General features: G+C 41.0%; 2 protein-coding genes across 2 annotated transcripts; one reads left to right on the top strand and one right to left on the bottom strand.

The window, feature by feature from the left end:
• Positions 1-64: 64 nt before the first annotated feature.
• Positions 65-5,284, bottom strand: LOC138958302 (FAS-associated death domain protein-like). Its single transcript, XM_070329412.1, has 2 exons — positions 4,645-5,284; positions 65-2,872 (listed from the first exon to the last, which is right to left on the bottom strand). The coding sequence occupies exons 1-2, from the start codon at positions 4,970-4,972 to the stop codon at positions 2,613-2,615; spliced, it is 588 nt and encodes a 195-aa protein (XP_070185513.1). The 5' UTR covers positions 4,973-5,284; the 3' UTR covers positions 65-2,612.
• A 191-nt stretch (positions 5,285-5,475) lies between these two features.
• Positions 5,476-20,227, top strand: LOC138958301 (alpha-2-macroglobulin receptor-associated protein-like). Its single transcript, XM_070329411.1, has 8 exons — positions 5,476-5,722; positions 9,287-9,428; positions 10,593-10,742; positions 11,694-11,786; positions 12,928-13,067; positions 13,906-14,007; positions 16,064-16,219; positions 19,254-20,227. Exons 1-8 carry the CDS (start codon positions 5,564-5,566, stop codon positions 19,320-19,322), a joined length of 1,011 nt encoding a protein of 336 aa, XP_070185512.1. The 5' UTR covers positions 5,476-5,563; the 3' UTR covers positions 19,323-20,227.
• Positions 20,228-20,396: the final 169 nt, after the last annotated feature.

The following is a 20,396-nucleotide window of genomic DNA, read 5'->3' on the forward strand; positions in this document are numbered from 1 at the left end:
ATACTCGTACATACGGGATGGTGACAACACGCACTCTAACAACACACATGGCACACTACGAATGAACATTTCACTATTGACTCAAATCAAAGCATAATCGTTATAACAAAATACCTCTCGTCACACAGAACACAATGTTCGGCACTGTACCAACACACTTCCTTCTGAATCCTCTGAATGTCTACAACATAGTCAGGAATCACATCACTGCCGAAAGTCCTTCAAGTTACACACAGTCCGGCGAAGCACAGTGCTTTACTGTCCTCCGACATGCACAAGATAATGTCCGCTTCCATGTTCCTCTTGCCGCAAGCATTAAAATAAAACCTAATTACTCTAATTAATAAAAACACTTTCATCCCACACCACAACAAACACATCTCTCTGATGTATCACGCTTGCACGTTCAACCTCTCGACCACCGCATTTACACAGAGGGGTGACAACATACGACGCCTCGCACAGCACAACCGTCCCTCGCTAAAACAAAACACTGATTTTACCTATTCAAATTAGGTAAGTCGGCTATTCTGCCAGACCATTTCAATAGGGTTTTAGAGACTGCTCGTAAATGATACTTATTCCGCGATCGCTCAGGGGTACCGTGATCAGAAAACTATACCACCAAATTTTCCCATAACACCACGGTTCAGGTTCATGGGATTGCCTAACAACCTGCAAAGCACATATCACACACACACACACACACACACACACACACACACACACACACACTCACTCTCTCTCCCCATGTGAATTATCCATCAGCACATCTGTAAAGTTCTACATCCATGCACTGCAATAAGCCATACACTTACTGTCAATTTGAAACATTACAACAACACACATGCACTTGACATATATATACCAACATCGCTTGTAAATTACAGTGAATCCAGTTAATAATAATAATAATAAAGACGAGCTCACAGCAATGTACAACAACAAAACGCACACGTTCTCTTCCACATCGTATGACAAATATATGTACAGTGGTACCTGCCATGAAAGGACACCCTTGGGACCAGCCAAAAGTGTCCATACATTGCAGGTGGCCTTTCATGACAGGTATACTTTGGTAGAGATAATATATAAAGGGACAAGAGAAGGTGTCCTTTTAAGGGAGGTGTCCTCCCATGGGAGGGTCCACACATCGGAGGTACTGCTGTATTAGGAACATTTTGTCAAGAACAGGTACAACAGTTTTGATTATCTGCCAGAGGAAGTAGATATTTGGGAAAATATGAAATGCTAATGGTGGTCATAATCAATATTTTGCTGATATCTACTTCTAGCAGATAATCAAAACCAAACATACCTACACGGGTACATAGGATGTAAACAAACTGTTGCCGTAATACCCTCCTCACTGCTAGGTTCTAATTAGTTACAGTATGTACCTTAAAGGTCCTTGTCTACATTTTTATACCGAAATCGCCATTTGACCATTAAAATGCAGAGTTTATTATCTACACTGAATATCAACAATACACCCCCTTTCGATCAGGAAAGACGAAGCCAGTGTAGCCGTTTGAAAATTCATTGTAGTATTCCAGCGTAGTACTCATAGTAGGATATCCTTATTTGGAAAATGCCAAGCGCAAAACTCCTCTCAAATCCCGTGCATTTTGTGATAGTTTACACAAGGGAATCATCAGCGGCTGACAACGGGAAGGACCATGCCATGTTGCCAGGACGACGATGATTATAAACTTGGCAAAAGAATATTGCAACACTCAGTTTCAGTGTCTACTTAAAGGTCCTTGTCTACATTTTTATACCGAAATCGCCATTTGACCATTAAAATGCAGAGTTTATTATCTACACTGAATATCAACAATACACCCCCTTTCGATCAGGAAAGACGAAGCCAGTGTAGCCGTTTGAAAATTCATTGTAGTATTCCAGCGTAGTACTCATCACAGAACTTATATTAGTATATATAAGTTCAGTGGTACTCATAGTAGGATATCCTTATTTGGAAAATGCAAAGCGCAAAACTCCCCTCTCAAATCCCGTGCGTTTAAAAAAAAGCGTGGACAGCGCTCCAGTGTCAAACTGTTGCTGCACTTGTTTGGGCGTGGCTATAAGCATAGTGACATGAATTTGATTGGTCAGTATTTTTAGGCAAAGCACATGTTCTCAGCAAACAGAAAACAAAATATTGGAAGCGTGAGTCACGCTACCGAAAAATAAAATCTTTTTTACATATTTTTTTTTCTATAACTTTTTTCCCCATGGTTCATTCATCATCTGACATAACTTTTTAGCAAAATCTAACCATAAGATTATTGAAAAAAAGCAAAAATGTAGACGACCACCTTTAATTGAAAAAACTAATTATTTTATTTGTGAGCAACTACATGTATCACGAGTTCGATCCGGTTATACACACTGAGCCTTATATCAAAGGAAAGTGCAGAGTCTAAGGAATATAACAGTACCAAAACCATGAGTACTGGTCGAGAAAAAAAGACGCACAAAGCAATTGAAAACTGTGTCTCCCATATATATATATATATGCAACAGCTGAGTTTACCTTCACCTTAAAGAAGAGGGGTAGTGAGCAGTCTGTTTTTACTTTTACTGCAGAGTTTCAAGTAATCCAAGCATCAGTATATGTTTCCGGAATGTATGTCACGAAGCAAGTCATTTCGGTGAACCTCTTTCAATGCTCTGGTGATTTCACTCTTTTTCGCTTTACCATCTTTCCTCCATTCGGAGAAAGCCATGTGAATCTGTTCTCTGACGTTACGAGGATGTGATTCCACGCACATATCTAGTGAAGACTCTTTCAGGCCCAATGCTCTCATGAAAAACTTCCAGTCCCTGCCCAAGTTTTCCGCCAGAAAGTTGACCTCTTTGTTCACATCTGAAGCAAAAAAAGTACATATTTCAGAAATAATGCGAGTGTGATGTTATGCCAAACAGAAATGTTAACTTTGGCACCTCTTATAACTTGCTTGATATTTGAGTTTCAAATTGTTTATTGTAAATCTTGAATTTTGATATATATTCATACTAACCTAGAATATTCTTCACTAAAAGTGTGTGTAGAGAAGACCTGGACATCATAACAAACTGTCGGTCTTACACTGGTTCACAGTAGATCTAAAATGATGCCAACACCCTAAATGCAGAAGCACTGCAGAAAGGGGACAGGGCCAAGTACCTTAGCGTGGAGTTGACCAAAGACGTGCATTAGTGTGACAGGGTGATGCAGTAGTTCCCCTTTGTCACAGGCAGTTGCTCTGCATTAATAGAGTTGTCTCCCTGCCAAAGCTTGAGCTATTTGTAGTAGCTCAACGTTTTTGGTATATATATGTTGGAAGAGAGCACACCAGTGAGATTCGGAGTAGCTGGTTTTGATGGGGTCTGGCTGGTGTTGTCACCTTGTATGCTCTTGGGAACTTTTGCGTACCCATGGCAGTTTTTGTAGGGCTATTAACTTACCTCTAAACTCAACCCTGTTAAGACTAGCTTTGCCCCCAAAAGTGATTGTTGTGCTTCGTGCACTCGGTTACATTAGGGAGCACACATTCAGGCCACCACGGCAAAGGCGAACAAGCCCAGCGCCTTTGTCTACCATAACACCAGGGGCTGCCCCCATCCTATCCAGACAATGCTTCTAGGGATTGGTGAGACCAGTCCTTAAGTATGCCGCCCCAATCTGGGACCCGCATCAGAAGAGCCTGTCTGACAGCCTGGAAATGACGCAACTACGCTTCGCGAGCAGTATCCTGCATGACCTTCTAACCCATCAGCAGCACAACAGAACTCGTTTCAAGGCTAGAATTTGACCCCCTTAAACAACAGTGCACCATGGCCAAGGCCTCCATGATGTACAAAATCATGAGTGGACTGATCGACGTAGTTCCAAGGGAAGGCACCCTGACACCCGTCCCAAGATTCACCAGGGGGCACACTACCAGACTACAGTCACTCCTGGACTGACTTCCACACAAAATCGTTCCTCCCGTCAGCCATCTGCCTCTGAAAGTGGAACAACATCCCCCAAGAGGCTGTCAGTGCCAGCTCCCCTGAGGCCTTCATGCAGGACCATCATTTATCTGTCACTCTAGGGACTTTAGGCGTATCAATGACAGTGTTGTTCCCAGACACAATAGGTGAGCTGGACCTGGATTCCGAATCATGTATAAGTCAAAATGTCTATTCTAAGCTGCAAAAAACATACGTGTCAAAGCTATCGGACATTCGGCTAGCCTGGGGTCAGGAAAATGTGTCAGGTCAAAAGTATAGGTACATGACCGAGGACTGAGGCCTGGGAACAGCACTGACAATGAGGATAGCTTCCATGTATTGAGGTCTAACGAATGACCTCTCACAACGTGCGTGGTCGTCCTTGGCGGTCAAGAAAGCCGCCGCGATCATTGCGCAGACGACACTTCTAGACGGCTAATATTATTTGTGCGCATCACGTGCTCCACATAAATCGGCCGGAAACGAAGCAATTGGGAAACCTGGATAGGGGGTACCTCAGTAATCTAAAGAACAAGAACAAAAGTGAACATGTAAGGGTGTGTGTGTGTGTCACGTGTATGCGAGTGTACATACAGACGGACGTCTGTAATGTTATCTTATTCAACATATCCTTGTGTATGTATTGTATGTGTCTTTTCTCACCTTCTTGTCCACCAGATCGGCCATCATGAACATCAGCATGGCCATACTTTTCAAACTGTGAGACCACATCCAAAACATCACGCCTGTTGTTTGTACAACTTTCCAATAATTGTCTCAAGAACGTTAAATTGTCACTTCCAAGAAGCTTCCTTTCTTCAAGCTTTTCCCACAATTCTAACGTAGATTGAATTTTGTCTCTGTTTCTGTCACCAATTCCTGCTACTTTGCACTGAAACTTCATTGCTGCAAGTTCTTGGTCTGTGATGAGTTTATTCAGATTAATTAGCATCCGGCGGTAGGCATTTTCTCGAGGATTAATATGTTCCATTTTACAGGATTATCAGCTCAGCTCACAAAATACAATACTGACATCGGTCGAGTTCCTTTTACGGTTTTAGGAATTAGGGGAAGGGGAATACCCCTCTTCAGTATTTTACAAACCGAAAATAGAAGCTGGCTCAAGTCCGGTGCTGGTATTCAGTATTCAGATTTTCTCATCTTACATTATAGACAAAACAGCTTCAACCGAATACCCTCGTAACATGGTTTGAAACACAATAAGGCAGGTAAATTTAGATAAAGAAGAACACAGTATAGAACATACGGAAGTCGTAGTTCTGCGTCTTATGTTCATTTTACCCAAATATTTTGAAATTAGTTTGAAGCGCAAGGAACAAAAATGAGTGCAAGTGCAATATTTTCATCTGACTCTGAAGATCAAGGGAAGAGAAGAAAAAGAAGAGGCGGAAAGAGTGAAAGCGCTGAGTTTGTATGTTAAAGTCAGACATGTTGCATTTGCATTATATTATGTTATTGGGGTAAGAAGACGCGTTTTGAGCGTAAAGAGTCATTGCCCCTGTCCAGACGGTGCGGTCAGTGGTAAATTCAGGGAAAAACACGCTCAAAACAATCAGTAATTATGAATGTAATTTCTTACGTCACGTGTTTAATTTTCATTGGAAGTTGTGCTTGTAGTAAGTACTCTGAAGAGAAGAACAGAAAAATTACAGACTTCACATCAGAGGACCGACCATACCGCATGCAGAAGGTGAACCTACTCTGGGAAAAGGCGAAGAAGGTAAGATAAGAAACCATTCTTATCCTGACACGGAGTTGGGCTCAGCATTCGATTCTGGAAATGACTTTGAGTTTTGACGACTTTAGAGTTAGACAGTTTAGCTAGCTCGGTTTTTTTTCTCTCTCTGATGTTAAAACGATGTAAGTGCTGCAATATTGAGGGAGTTTACATTATAGTGTGTTAGCCTAGCCCCGCCCCCAAGGCATCGGGCGCCAGCTGCAATCATTAGCCTATGGTGCTACATATGTAGAACATTGGAACCCCCCTTTTAAGACCCCTCCTTCTTTTAAGACCTTACTTTTTCAGATTATCATGTCATAACCTCTGTGAATTTACCTTCATTGAGATCTGATTTTCTCAGACATTTTGTCTAGAGCTCTCTCTCTCTCCCTCTCGTTAGTCAGCGCACAGGCGGAAGGTATCGACTATCGTCCACTGGACTACTACTATCACAGAAAGACTACAAGGTCTGTCACTCACCTTCGAGTCTTCTGTGTTCTTGGAGTCGCTTCCTGGGGAAAAATATTGTTCGAGACGGTTCGCCTCTTCCTACAGTCTGTGTAAGGTCAAATAAATACAGTTGAATGATTGTTTGAACTATTATGTGCCTTTACTTTTCAGCTTCCGTCCGCTGCAGTTGTTTTTAACCATCATTTGGACGAATCTTCGTTTGCGAGCCGCTAATCCACTTGGAGACAAATCATGTATCCGCACCGAATATGCATACCAGAGCTCATTGGTCTAAAACATATGTAAATATTGTGCAGCAAAGGGAAGCTACCCACGGGAAAATAATCATCGAATATCCTGTTATTAACCAATGAGCGCTGGTATGCATATTCGGTGCGGATACATGATTTGTCCCCAAGTGGATTAGCGGCTCGCAAACGAAGATTCGTCCAAATGATGGTTAAAAACAACCTGCAGCGGACGGAAGCTGAAAAGTAAAGGCACATAATAGTTCAAACAATCATTCAACTGTATTTATTTGACCTTACACAGACTGTAGGAAGAGGCAAACCGTCTTGAACAATATTTTTCCCCAGGAAGCGACTCCAAGAACACAGAAGACTCGAAGGTGAGTGACAGACCTTGTAGTCTTTCTGTGATAGTATTAGTCCAGTGGACGATACCTTCCGCCTGTGGTCAGCGCTGAATTTAAGTGCTTGCTCTCTTTCCCTTCTCTCTTTCTATCTTTCTTACATTTAAGTCTGTATACTCTGTATCTCTATCACCTGTCTATGTTTGTTGCTCGTTTTGTCTCTCAGCGTTGAATTTAAATGCTGTGCGTTTTGGTTGTTCGTTGTGTCTCTCAGCGTTGAATTTAAATGCTGTGTGTTTTGCTTGCTCGTTTTGTCTCTCAGCGTTGAATTTAAATGTTGTGTGTTGCTTGCTCGTTTTGTCTCTCAGCGTTGAATTTAAATGCTGTGTGTTTTGCTTGCTCGTTTTGTCTCTCAGCGTTGAATTTAAATGCTGAAGGTTTGGCATGATCGTTCCATCTTTTAGTGTTGAATATAATTATGTGCTTTTGTCATGTCTGTCTTGTGTGTGAAACAGGGCAGGAATGAGATAGTAGAAGACACAAGTAAAGAGCCGTGGGTGCTAATTACTGAGTTGGGTAGCTAACGCTAGGTAAGATTTAGGATTGTTCGGATGCTTTGATGCTTTGTTTGATTTGATTTATGAATTGCTTTTTATGTTCGCTATATTGTAGATAAAACCTTGTAACTGTTTCCTATGAGTTCCGGTGAATACCACTGTACTTACGAGAGGTGTGAGCGTGAACATGCGTGTGTCGGTGACAGAATGTAAGTGTGTGAGCTTGCTTTCAAGTCATGTGTTGTAACTTCTGCCTCTCCTTGCCTACTGTTATCTTTCTTTTCATGTGAATGAATGCATATAATATTTATTTATTTATTTATTAAGGAGATTTCTATAGCGCATAACTAAAAGCACTATGCGCTTTACAATATCACTAGGTATAAGCACACGCAAACATACTCTGATTAAATAGAACTTAGGCTAACAAGACAATACTAAGAACACTAAACATTTGAGTTCATACAAAAATAGAGAATTAAATTAAATACTGGACAAACGATTAAAAAAAAAAAAAAAAAAAAAAAATGATATCATTGAGGAACAATTACAACAACTCCAATTATAAGTTCCCTCCACTGTATATATTGGGTCAAATAAATGATACAGTTATGATGCATACACACATACACACACAGTCATGAAAAGAAAGATATCAGGGTTATGGATTCAAAACCGGGTACTCACAGGTTTGAAGACATGGTCAAATCTGTTTGACAATTCCGTGCACAAACTAACACAATAATCTTACCCGGAGTCAATCAAAAATCGCTATCCGTCAGGTATACAGAAAAACACACACACAGTCCGTGAAATCACTGGCACACGATATCCACAGTACCGACGCACGGCTAGTGTGTAAGCGGATAATACACAGTCACAGTTCATATTTAGGATTCGGACCAGACTGCAGCAACCGTCTGATCTAGTTGCTAAATACTAATTATGCTTTAATCAAATAGGTTCTCCTGGACATGCCTTAACTCAACTAGATCACACACATAACTGCCGATATGTCCTTCACTTGAAAAAGTAGCGGTGTACTTGATCCTCCGACTGGCGATCTCGACCTAACCAGTTCACTTCGTCCCGTGACCTTTCTGGGTCCAACAATACGGACTTTCTTGTAACCTCGCTGCTAGCTTTGTGAAAGTCCCGTCGAACTTCAGCTAAACTGGTCCAGAGAAATAAGATATTCGGCGGCTTCTCAGATGATTCTTCTTTCCCGGCAATCCTCCTCTCATGGACAGGTTACTTGACGCACTGTTAAAGTGCTTTGACTATCGCATCTCAGAAAACACAAGTAAGGGCTGGAACCTTCTCCTGCATTCTCTCCGGTCATTTTCTCCTCCCGCGCGATTAACATCGAAACCTTTCTCCTCGATGGACAGTTATCTGTTCGCTGGTTTGTGAGCTCTGTTCACTCCGTGAAACACACATTTCCACGTGTATCTTGTTGGCTTTCGTGAAGCGTGGAGGACACAAATGCTAACTCGGCCTGACTCAGTTGTTAGCCATTTGATTTCCTTCACAAATATGTGTTGCTAAAACAGTACGTAGCGAATTCTAGCATCCAAAACATACACCACAATATTCTTGTAACGTGTCACAATCTAGCACACTAAGAAACACAGGGTTTCCTCTCTGAATACCAAGGTCAGCCAGTAATGTGGGTACATGTATTTGAACACAACGCGAGGCATAGACTAACTGATTGTGCAACATTACATTGGGCCAGAGTAAATTAAAGATGGTTGCTGTCCTTGGCAATCTTCAGCCTCCCCCTGCAGACTTTTAATGAGAATACGGACCCTCTAGGGCTCCGGTTACAATACATTATTTATTGTCATATTATCGTTGTTTGCAGTCCTATTTTTGTGATAGATTATTTATTGTCATATTATCGTTGTTTGCAGTCCTATTTTTATAATAGAATATTTATTGTCATATTATCGTTGTTTGCAGAGACTGTCTGGCAGCAAGCTTGCCGACCTGTATGCAGATCTGCTTGTCCAAGATAAACATGAGGCCGCCTTAAAGAAATACCGCACTGAAGGCATGGATAAAGATGGGCTGAAAGAGGCTCAGGTCAATGCTGGGTTCAGAGGTAAGTTTCTCTTGATCCATTTTTATTGTACAATAGGATGCAGTGGAAACTCCCATTTAAAGCCCCCCTCTCTTTTCAGACCTAGCTTTCTCTCTTTTTACATTTAGTCAAGTTTTGACTAAATGTTTTAACGTAGAGGGGGGAATCGAGACGAGGGTTGTGGTGTGTGTGTGTGTCTGTGTGTGTCTGTGTGTGTGTGTAGAGCGATTCAGACCAAACTACTGGACCGATAGTTATGAAATTTGACATGAGAGTTCCTGGGTATATCCCCGGACGTTTTTTTCATTTTTTCGATAAATACCTTTGATGATGTCATATCCGGCTTTTTGTAAAAGTTGAGGCGGCACTGTCACACCCCCATTTTTCAATTAAATTGATTGACATTTTGGCAAAGCAATCTTCGACGAAAGCCGGGGTTTGGTATTGCATTTCAGCTTGGTGGCTTAAAAACTAGGTCATTAAAAATCGGAAACTTGTAATTAAAATTATTGTTTTATTAAACGATCCAAAAACAATTTTATCTTATTCTTTATCATGTTCTGATTCCAAAAACATATACATATGTTATATTTGGATTAAAAACAAGCTCTGAAAATAAAAAATAAAAAAATTATGATCAAAATTAAATTTCCGAAATCGTTTTAAAATCTATTTCATCTTATTCCTTGTTGGTTCCTGATTCCAAAAACATATAAATATGATATGTTTGGATTAAAAACACGCTCAGAAAGTTAAAACGAAGAGACCAGCGCAATCGCTACCGCGCCAAACAGGCTCGTCACTTTCACTGCTTTTTGCACTAGCGGCGGACTACGTTCAGTTTCATTCTGTGAGTTCCACAGCTTGACTAAATGTAGTAATTTCGCCTTACGCGACTTGTTTTTTGTTCATAACCCCTGTAAATAATAATCTTCTTTTCAAGTGTCAGGTTGTTCGAGGCCTCGCTCTCTAGGGTTTCACTCTGTGCAAAGATTTTTTCCCCCAGTGAAACATCAAATTTGATGGTACATGTATTTTTTTACTGGAATGTATATTTTCCTTTAAAACTGAAGATAGCACCTACCTTCCTGTGGAATGAAGATCCAAACATGTGTGTGTGTGTGTGTGTGTTTGTGTAATCATGTGTTGCTTCCTTTCTTACATATCTGGCCAATTTTGTTGCAGAAATCATCGAAAAGCATGGCCTAGACGACTTATTTGACACCACGGGCAATCTCTCAAATGAATTACCTCTGGATGAGGAGAAGAAGATTTACTTTTCAGACCAGAAGCTGCAGTCAATGTGGAAAAGAGCTGAGCAGGCAGGCTTTTCAGGTACAGGGTGACACAAAAAAAACAGATCTATCCCACCAAAAGTTTAATATTTTCTGAAATAATCAGCCGATTCTTTTATTTTTTCAGGTGAGCCAAGCTGAAATGATGTTCTAACAGCCCACCAAGTTTGAGCTTCAAGATGTCATGGACAACGGAGCATAAGACATTTATAGTCGAGGCCTATTTTCGGTCGAATTCTATCCAGACTGGTCAGCCGCAGATGTGACCCAGAGTGGTCCCCCTATTCACCGGACTTGAACCCCCCAGATTTTTATCTGTGGGGGTACCTCAAGGACAGGGTATATGGCAACAACCCCCAGACCATCCCTGATCTTAAGGCAGCAATAACAGCAGCTGTAAGAGCGATCCCACATCTGCGGCTGACCAGTCTGGATAGAATTCGACCGAAAATAGGCCTCGACTATAAATGTCTTATGCTCCGTTGTCCATGACATCTTGAAGCTCAAACTTGGTGGGCTGTTAGAACATCATTTCAGCTTGGCTCACCTGAAAAAATAAAAGAATCGGCTGATTATTTCAGAAAATATTAAACTTTTGGTGGGCTCTGTTTTTTTTGTGTCACCCTGTATGTCTCAGGATTCTTCATGTGAAAAATCTCTTTTTAGTGTGGGGGTGATAAATGTGGTTTGAAACAGAGAAAATCTCATCTTCGTATACTGCTGTTTTGTCAGAATATATTTGTCTTTAATCCTTGAAGAGTTCATTTATGATTGTGATTTTATAAGTACATGTACCGGTACATTGTAGAACAACATCAAAAGCAACAAGAAGGTTCACTTGTTAAGACATCTACTCGTTCGCTATTTTTTTACATCAATTTCCTGCTGTAGCTGCTCCTGTTATCATTGCTGCACGGATTGAAATACATGTACAATTATTTTCTTTAGAATGTTAGCTTATGTTTAACTTGAGTTGTTTTCTGTTTTCCAGCCAGAGACCTGGAAAAACTGCGAGATGAGTTCTGGCATCAGCAGATGAAGGTTGATGAAATGAACTTCTTGAGAAAGGAAATGGATGTGGAAGGTGTGTGCTTTTGATTGTGTGTGTGTGTTTTCTTTTTTCTTTTCTTACCTGGTCGTACCTCTTGATGTTGTGCAGTCTTATCAGAGAAAATTGCATTTCATTCCTGACTTTATTGTCCCATTGCTTGGAGATGGAATTGCTTCCTCCCAGTGAAAACTTACCAGCAACAAGAGTCAGGCACCCAGGTAAGGACTGGGTGGCCGAGTGGTAATGCACTTGCGCTCGAAAGCGAGAGGTTGCGAGTTCGACCCTGGGTCAGGGCGTTAGCAATTTTCTCCCCCCTTTCCTAACCTAGGTGGTGGGTGCAAGTGCTAGTCTTTCGGATGAGACGAAAAACCGAGGTCCCTTCGTGTACACTACATTGGGGTGTGCACGTTAAAGATCCCACGATTGACAAAAGGGTCTTTTCTGGCAAAATTGTATAGGCATAAATAAAAAATGTCCACCAAAATACCCGTGTGACTTGGAATAATAGGCCGTGAAAAGTAGGATATGCGCCAAAATGGCTGCGATTTGCTGGTCGATGTGAATGCGTGATGTATTGTGTAAAAAATTCCATCTCACACGGCATAAATAGATCCCTGCGCCTTGAGTCCGAGTCTGCAGATACGCGCGCGATATAAGACTTCATATAACATAACATAACCCAGGTGTGTGCGTGTTTTGGAGCAATCAGCTACTGCTGGCAGAATGACAGGTCTTTGGTGTGCCATGCTGGTGACACAGGGATGGGACATGGATATCATCTTTGATTCATCCCATAATTCTAAAGTTGATGTAAGGATTACATGTCAAATGCTCTACCAACTGAGCTACCAGGGTTAGCAAGTTTTGGAAACTCTGGTTGTAACAGCAGTAATGTGTACTTGCTCTTTTTGTTTTTATTTAAAACAAATTGTAATGGGATTTATGTTATGTCTTTTAATAATGAATTCCCAACAGTATTTACAAAATGATAGTGTTTTTGTTGTTGTTGTGATTTTGTTTGCTAGGGAAGTGTGACAATCACAACTTTGTGTGTGTGTGTGTGTGTGTGTGTGTGTATGTGTGAGTGTGTACCTGTATGTGTCTGTCTGTCTATCTGTCTGCCTGTCCGTCTGCTTGCCTGTGCTTATATCTACACTTAACATGTGTCTGACAGACATCACAGACAATGAGATTGAAGGCTCCAAGAAGACTGGTAAGAGTGCAGAACAGCTGAAACAACTGAACCAAGAGATGAAGAAAAAGAACAAGGACATCAAGGCTGGTTACTATGATCTGGAAGGCAAATTTGACAAGGTTTGTACTGCATTATTTCATTTAAATACTGTCCTTTGTTCTATCCACACACACAAAAAGAAGATTCCTTGTGTACTTACCAAGGAATTGTTGTAATGAAGGAGCACAACATTCCCAGATTTTTTTGCTGTTTATTACAGTGAAAACACCCTTGTAAGACCTTGCAAGATGTTCAAAACACCTGTAAACTTACCCCTAATTTAAGACTCGCCGTTCTATTGCTTAATTCTAAGAACATTGTAAGTCTTCGAGCTATTTATAATTTAAAAAAATAGACAAAAAAAAGCTTCTTCTTTTTAAAGTTGAACTATTTGTGTACATTTTTCTGTAAAGTGTCCAAAGGTAAGCACAATATATCAGAGTATTATAAGCAACTTCAGAGACTGTAAGGCTAAATTACTGCATTAGGCCAAGAAAAAAAATAGGTCTGTTTACGGTAACCCGACCGACCCTATTTTTTTCGCGCGACCCTAGACTTGTTTTTGGCATTTGGGGGAAAAAAAGAAGAAAAAAATCTTGTTTTTTTTTGCAAAATAACGTAAAAATCTTGTTTTTTGGAGGGGAAAAAAAAAAAAAAAATCCCGACCTACCGACCCTATTTTTTTGGCCTATGTTACCGTAAACAGACCTTTTTTTTTGGCCTTATCACACTGTTTTTGTGTATGATTTTTTTGTATACACCATGCATATATTGTTTGCACTGTACAAGTAAAAGAAATATGTGCACACTAGAATAACTGAGACAAAGAGCAGCTTGTGGAATATTAGCATTTTTATGTCACACCTCAACTTCAGTATCAATATTACATGTATATAATTGCATGTAATTAACTTTCAGTTTGACAAAGAAGAACCAGAATTTAAGGACAGTCGGGTTTATCAGCTTTGGGCAGTGGCCCAGAAAACAGACTGGCCAGCTGAGGAGCTGCAATCATTCAAGGTAAAAATTAAAAAACAAATAAGAAAGGTATGTTCTTGGAACGTTTAAATATTTACGAAACAAAATGTTACCTTCACATATATATATCAACCCAGCGGTCTTTTAAAGGCACAGTAAGCCTCCCGTAAACCATCACAGAGCTCCCCGAGCGTCTACGTATAGTACAAGCATACTTCCATTTGAACGCTCACCGAACGGGAACATCCTGGCTGCTTTCTGTCGAGCGTGAGAAATTTTCAAAGAATTTATTTTCGTGGACTTGGCCTCAACAGCAATGGCGCCTCGTTTTGGTGCTGGACGGCTGTTATGAATACCGGAATTCACGCCCGGACAGTAAGCCTCCCCTAAACCATCACAGATACTGTCAGGCTTTTACACACAGTACAAACACCCTTCCATTTGAACGCTCACCAAACGGGAACATCCTAGGTGCCCTACGTAAAGAGCGAGCAATTTTTAAAGAATTAATTTTGCAGATTGTCTCGAACACTTTTTGGACCCATCCTGAACTCAGGTCAAACATGAGTTACTTCCCTTCGGGTCTCATTCTATCGATGTAAACTGGCGATAGCCGTGAATCGATGATTATCAAAATGTTTTTGGACCGTGGTGCGTTTTTGCGCTAGACCTAACTTTTAAAATCTAAATAATACATTGACAGCTTGTTACACAAACATTCTTTAATCATAAAAGAATTCTTTTTTCATCAAGACAAGATCAGTACAATTCGAAGTTGTGAAAGTTTGAAAAAAGAAAAGCCCGGAAGCAGGGTCACGCAAGGGTCGTAGCAGACGAAGCCGGTTTATCAGTGCATATCGCCGTTCCTCTCAACAGTCAAAAGCCATCGCTAGAGTTCTTGTGAACCACAGCCGTTTGTTTCGTGCATAAAAACGTGCTATTGTAAATAGTCGCATTCAAATAACTAACTGACGACTACATTGTGAAAAAGGGAAACTGGATCACACGGGTTCACGATGGCTCAGGGGTAAGATAAACCACGCAAAAATAAATTCTTTGAAAATTGTTCGCTCTTTACGGAGGGCACCTAGGATGTTCTCAATCGGTGAGTGTTTAAATGAAAGGGTGTTTGTACTGTGTGTAAAAGCCTGACCGTATCTGTGATGGTTTACGGGAGGCTTACTGTGCCTTTAAGTGCACAGACAAACACTAATTAAACAAAACTTATCTGACAAGATGTTCCGCCGCTTGCAGGAAGACACAACAAGCAAGGCAATGATCATTAAACATTCCAACAACATACCTTTCTTGTTTTTTGATTCATTCAAGGTAAAACGAGGATTTACACTTAAAGGCACAGTTCTTCTATAAAAACTATAACAAGTATTAATCAACAAAGTAATTCAGCAGAAAATGTTCTTGTCCTCTGTAGTGGTCAATCAGGCTTTTGAGTGATGGTGTGTGTTTTAACAGGAATGAGGCTTGCGGCCAGAACTGAGATGAGAAAGTCGAGATAGGTCTGCAGTCCGTGGAAGAGAAAGTACATGATGAGTAGAAGAAAATGTCATCTTGGTTTCCTTTTTAATGTACATGTACTGCCATTAACCTTTAGTTGAACTTTCAGTTGAATCTGCCCTGGTAACCATCTCTCAATAACGACCTCCCAAAAGGATGACCAATGAGTTTTTTTTAAGTTTTTTTATCTCGATAATTAACCTTTCCACAGCAAGCACCTGTCTATAAAGACCACTTTTTGCTTGTCCCTTGGGTGGTCATAATGGACAGGTTTGACTGTATCAACTATGTGCAGACCTGCTAGTGGCTTATCCCCCTTCGTGTGTACATGCAAGCACAAGACCAAGTGTGCACGGAAAAGATCCTGTAATCCATGACAGCGTTTGGTGGGTTATAGAAACACGAAAATGCCCAGCATGCCTCCCCTGGAATCAGCGTATGGCTGCTTGAATGGCGGGGTAAAAACGATCATGCACGTAAAACTCCACTCGTGCAAAAACATGAGTGAACGTGGGAGTTTCAGCCCATGAACAAAGAAGAAGATAAGAAGAAGAAGACTATTAACAAATCTGACATTTAACAGGAGGAGCTGAAGCATTTTGAAACGCGTCTAGAGAAGCATGAGTTTCTGGAGAACCAGCTGGAGCGTTCGGCTGATAGCTTGAGTGAAGCTGGAGAGAACGCAAACCACGAAAAGCATCGCAAGCTTGAGGAGAAGACAAGTGATCTTGGATACAAGGTAAGGTGTAAACAAGAAGGGCAAAGCCCATACGACTCACATGCTTTACACATTTTTCCTACCAAAATACATGTGACCTTGACCCAAGGTCAAGGTCATCCAAGGTCATGCAACACAAAGCTGTTAATTCAAGACATAGGAAGTACAATGGTGCTTATTGGCTCTTTCTACCATGAGATATGGTCACTTTTAGTGGTTCACTACCTTATTTTGGTCACATTTCATAAGGGTCAAAGTGACCTTGACCTTGATCATATGTGACCAAATGTGTCTCATGATGAAAGCATAACATGTGCCCCACATAATTTTTAAGTTTGAAACAGTTATCTTCCATAGTTCAGGGTCAAGGTCACTTCAAAATATGTATACAATCCAACTTTGAAGAGCTCCTGTGACCTTGACCTTGAAGCAAGGTAAACCAAACTGGTATCAAAAGATGGGGCTTACTTTGCCCTATATCTATATATATATACGACTAGTGTCTGTGTGTCTGTGTGTCTGTGTGTGTGTGTGTGTATCTGTCTGTGCGCGATGCACGGCCAAAGTTCTCGATGGATCTGCTTCAAATTTGGTGGGCATATTCAGGTTGACCCGGTACAGGACACAACCTGGTCGATATTTCAACACGTGCTCTCAGCGCGCAGCGCTGAACCGATTTTGGTTCCACCTCAGCTCATTTTGGTTCCACCTCAGCTACCCGGGCCCCCATACCGACACACCATAGCCGCTACACCACATCACAACGCCAAAGTTCTCGGTGGATCTTTTTCAAATTTGGACACCGTATTCAGCTACACCCCGGACACAATATCATCGATGAGATATTTCAACACGTGCTCTCAGCGCGCAGCGCTGAACTCATTTTCGTTTTTGTGTTCATTTCACCATTATAAGTAACTCTTCCTTATCTTCTCCAGTGTTTGGCGTTTATCTCCCTTCCTTCGTCTGGCTTTCCCGTTCAGTTGTAAGTTACTACACTGCGCTGTCCACTGCGCTGAGCGTCTTCGGATATTCCCGGGCGTTCTGTTACTGGTACTATTTTTAGAAGGTCAACGCAGTGTACAGAACGTAAATTGGACCCGTAAATTATCCTCACTGTAAAAGTGCAAAGGTCGAATCAATTTATAGCCACGCGAAAAATACACTGTCATCTATCTCTCTATAGATACGGCTTCTCTGTGTTTTTGTGTGTGTGTGTGCGAGTGTGTGTGTCTCTATGTAAGCAACACCTGTGCATTGTTCAGTTCTGTTTGTGATGTGGTCTGGCGGCTTTTGTGTAATTTTATGTACTGGCCTTCCTTTGAGAAGCCATAACTTGCTCAGTCCTGTTTGAGTGGAGTTCGCCTCCAAAGGTGATTAACACGGTTACATTCGTCGACAAGGATGGGACTCGATATGGTCAGGAATGGCATTATGGCCACTAAATCATTTTCGTGCTGTTCCCATTCCACGAATCTGGGAGGGACCTAAGCTTGGCGGGTCCATTGTTCGGACCCGGCGAAGCCGTCGTACGGCTCTAAGTACTTCTTCCCGGCGAAGCCGGCTACCCGGCGAAGCGGGTATTCATTCTAGTATCATATATAGGTGAGGTATTCAATCTCAAAAACTTCAGAGAAAATGGGAAAAATGTGAAAAATAGCTGTTTTTTAGGCAACATTTATGGCCCCTGCGACCTTGACCTTGAAGCAAGGTCAAGATGCTCTGTATGTTTTTTGGGGCCTTGTCATCATACACCATCTTGCCAAATTTGGTACTGATAGACTGAATAGTGTCCAAGAAATATCCGGACGGACGGACAGACGACTCGGGTGAGTACATAGACATCACTTTTGCTTCGCATGTGAGTCAAAAAGCAATTGTCTCTGAAATTCTAGGAATGAAAGTCCCCACCAGGAAATCACGATTTATTATCTTGTTGCATTCATTTAATTCGGGTACAATTATCAAAAGATATCATTAATTTCAGGCCTTGTTTTCTATACTGTTGCCAAACTGAGATGGTAACAACTATCAGGGCTTACGGTGTCTGTGTCACACTGTGGGGTTCCTGTTCTGTAGATGTTCACTTTGTACAGAGTACTGTTCTAGATGAACACATGTACAGTCTAGCTGAGGGGCCAGTGGTGGGCATTGTTTCATTATTTTACAAAACTCAAAGCAGCTTTTATCTAGTGCTAACAGAACATAGTACCTATCATCTTTGACAAGTTTTCTTCTTAAAGGCACAGTGCAGCTCACAGCCTTCCTTTTGCGTTTTTGTTGCAGCTGAGTGCATTTACAGTTCAAAAATCCTTCTATGGTATTAAAACAAACCCAAAACTACCCAACGACGACATCTGTGAAGCTCGACAGTTTCTTGTTCACGCGAGTGCATAAATTAACCTAGTTATTACGTGGTGTTTGGTCGGAGTTCGATTCAACTGAGTGATTCCGGCCTCCATTTTGTTTTACACAAACTCATGATGACGTCTGACATAGTTTGCTAGTGACGTGTCTTTTTGTGCATGATGTGGTGATCTACCTGATCTAAATTTAGATCCAAAAATAGGTCAAGACCAGCCGGGTCCGAGTACGAAATTAATTCGTAAAAAAATCGCAGTTCTTGACTCTTTGGGTGCAAGTCAATGAAACTTGGTAGTTCTTCTAACGGATAGCTGCCTGAGGTATGACTAAAAGCCCCAGGGGCTCCGTGCACCTGGATTTGACAAGTTCAGTACCTTTAAGCAATGCACTACATGTATGTAAAAAGTGCTTCTTTTTTTTTAAATATTTAAAAGCGTCCACCACTGGACGGACTCGACGGACTTCTTTGGTGGGTGTACAAAGTTACAGAGTACTGTTGTTTGCCCTAACACTATATACATTCCAGGAAGCTTGTGGCACACCAGCGTAAGTGTGAGTAATGTAAGGGAAAAATCCTATTTATTCTGCATTTTGTTGCTGCAAAATTGCTGTCATTAGGTTGTTGTACCAGTACTGTATTTAATAGTATTGGTGTCATTTTTGAAGTTTTTGCCGTTTTCTCTATTTTCAGGTGAAGAAACTTCACAATGATCTGAAAACAAGAGTGGGCAAAGCTTTTTCAGGACATCTTGAGCTCTGACCTTAAACTATTGTGTGTGTGTGATTGTATTCACCAGAACTTGTGTGTGTGATTGTATTCATCAGAACTGCTAGTTTACAGTACAAGGAGAGTGCCATGTGGTTAAGAATGTCAAGGTTTGAAGGATGTGAATGTGGTGGACATTTTTTTAATTTTTGTTTTGTTTTGCATTTTTAGGACAAACAAATGAACACGATCCTTTAACTTACACAAACATCACACTCACTGTTAACTGCCATTATCTCCTCTTGGCCCAGGCTCTACTCAAGTGACTTTTTGTTACGTCTTTCTAAACCTCTCAACCGAAGCCATATGCTGATATTAATGTGAGAACGGTACTTCTTGAGCTTTGTACAGAAGTACAAACCATTCAGTTTTTTTGTTTTTTTAAATATTGAAATGTTGGAAAACCAGCATAAGGACTCCTTGTTCCAGTCAGGCATTAATAGAATGCTGCACTGTAGTTTAGCTTTGTGTCTATAACTGTACACTGTTACTTTTGTCATGTACGTTTGTTTAAATACCATGAGGTTGTGAAAGTGTGCTTGTGGTAAACTAAAAGAGGGCATGTTAAGTTGGATTGAAGTCAAGGCTTATTTTTAACACACATGGTACCGAGTATTACTGAAGCTGTACACATTTTATTTAGCTATAGTGTCTGGCACCAATGTCATCAGCATATAGGGTGTGATTTGCACTTTAGTGAGGTGTGACTTGCTTCACATTCCTGTATGCTTACCTGTACACAGTGAGGTGCTACAGTGGTGCCTGAGACATGAGGCCCCTCTTATGGGAGAACACCTCCCAATAAAGTGCACCATCTGTTGTGCCTTTGTAAACTTCAGGCCTGGGAATGATATGCCTTTCGTCGTAAATACGACAAAGTCCTTTTCTAATTGTGTAAGTGTGCCCTAAAAAAAAGCTTAAAACGCAACATTTTCCCGTCAGTACACCCAAATCACTTTTACTCATTCCCAGGCCTGAAACTTAACTAAGATATACCTATCATGAGAGGGCACCTGCCATGTAGGAACACTTTTGGCAAGTACCAATGGTATCCTTTCATCACAGGTA

Source organism: Littorina saxatilis, linkage group LG2 (assembly GCF_037325665.1).
Source record: "Littorina saxatilis isolate snail1 linkage group LG2, US_GU_Lsax_2.0, whole genome shotgun sequence".
Lineage (NCBI taxonomy): Eukaryota > Metazoa > Mollusca > Gastropoda > Littorinimorpha > Littorinidae > Littorina > Littorina saxatilis.

Coding starts and splice junctions, on each gene's coding strand:
- LOC138958301 (XM_070329411.1), top strand. CDS start 5,564: ATGAATGTAATTTCTTACGTCACGTGTTTAATTTTCATTGGAAGTTGT. Junction 9,429..10,592: donor GGTCAATGCTGGGTTCAGAG/GTAAGTTTCTCT, acceptor ATTTTGTTGCAG/AAATCATCGAAAAGCATGGC. Junction 16,220..19,253: donor CAAGTGATCTTGGATACAAG/GTAAGGTGTAAA, acceptor CTCTATTTTCAG/GTGAAGAAACTTCACAATGA.
- LOC138958302 (XM_070329412.1), bottom strand. CDS start 4,972: ATGGAACATATTAATCCTCGAGAAAATGCCTACCGCCGGATGCTAATT. Junction 2,873..4,644: donor CCGATCTGGTGGACAAGAAG/GTGAGAAAAGAC, acceptor TTTTTGCTTCAG/ATGTGAACAAAGAGGTCAAC.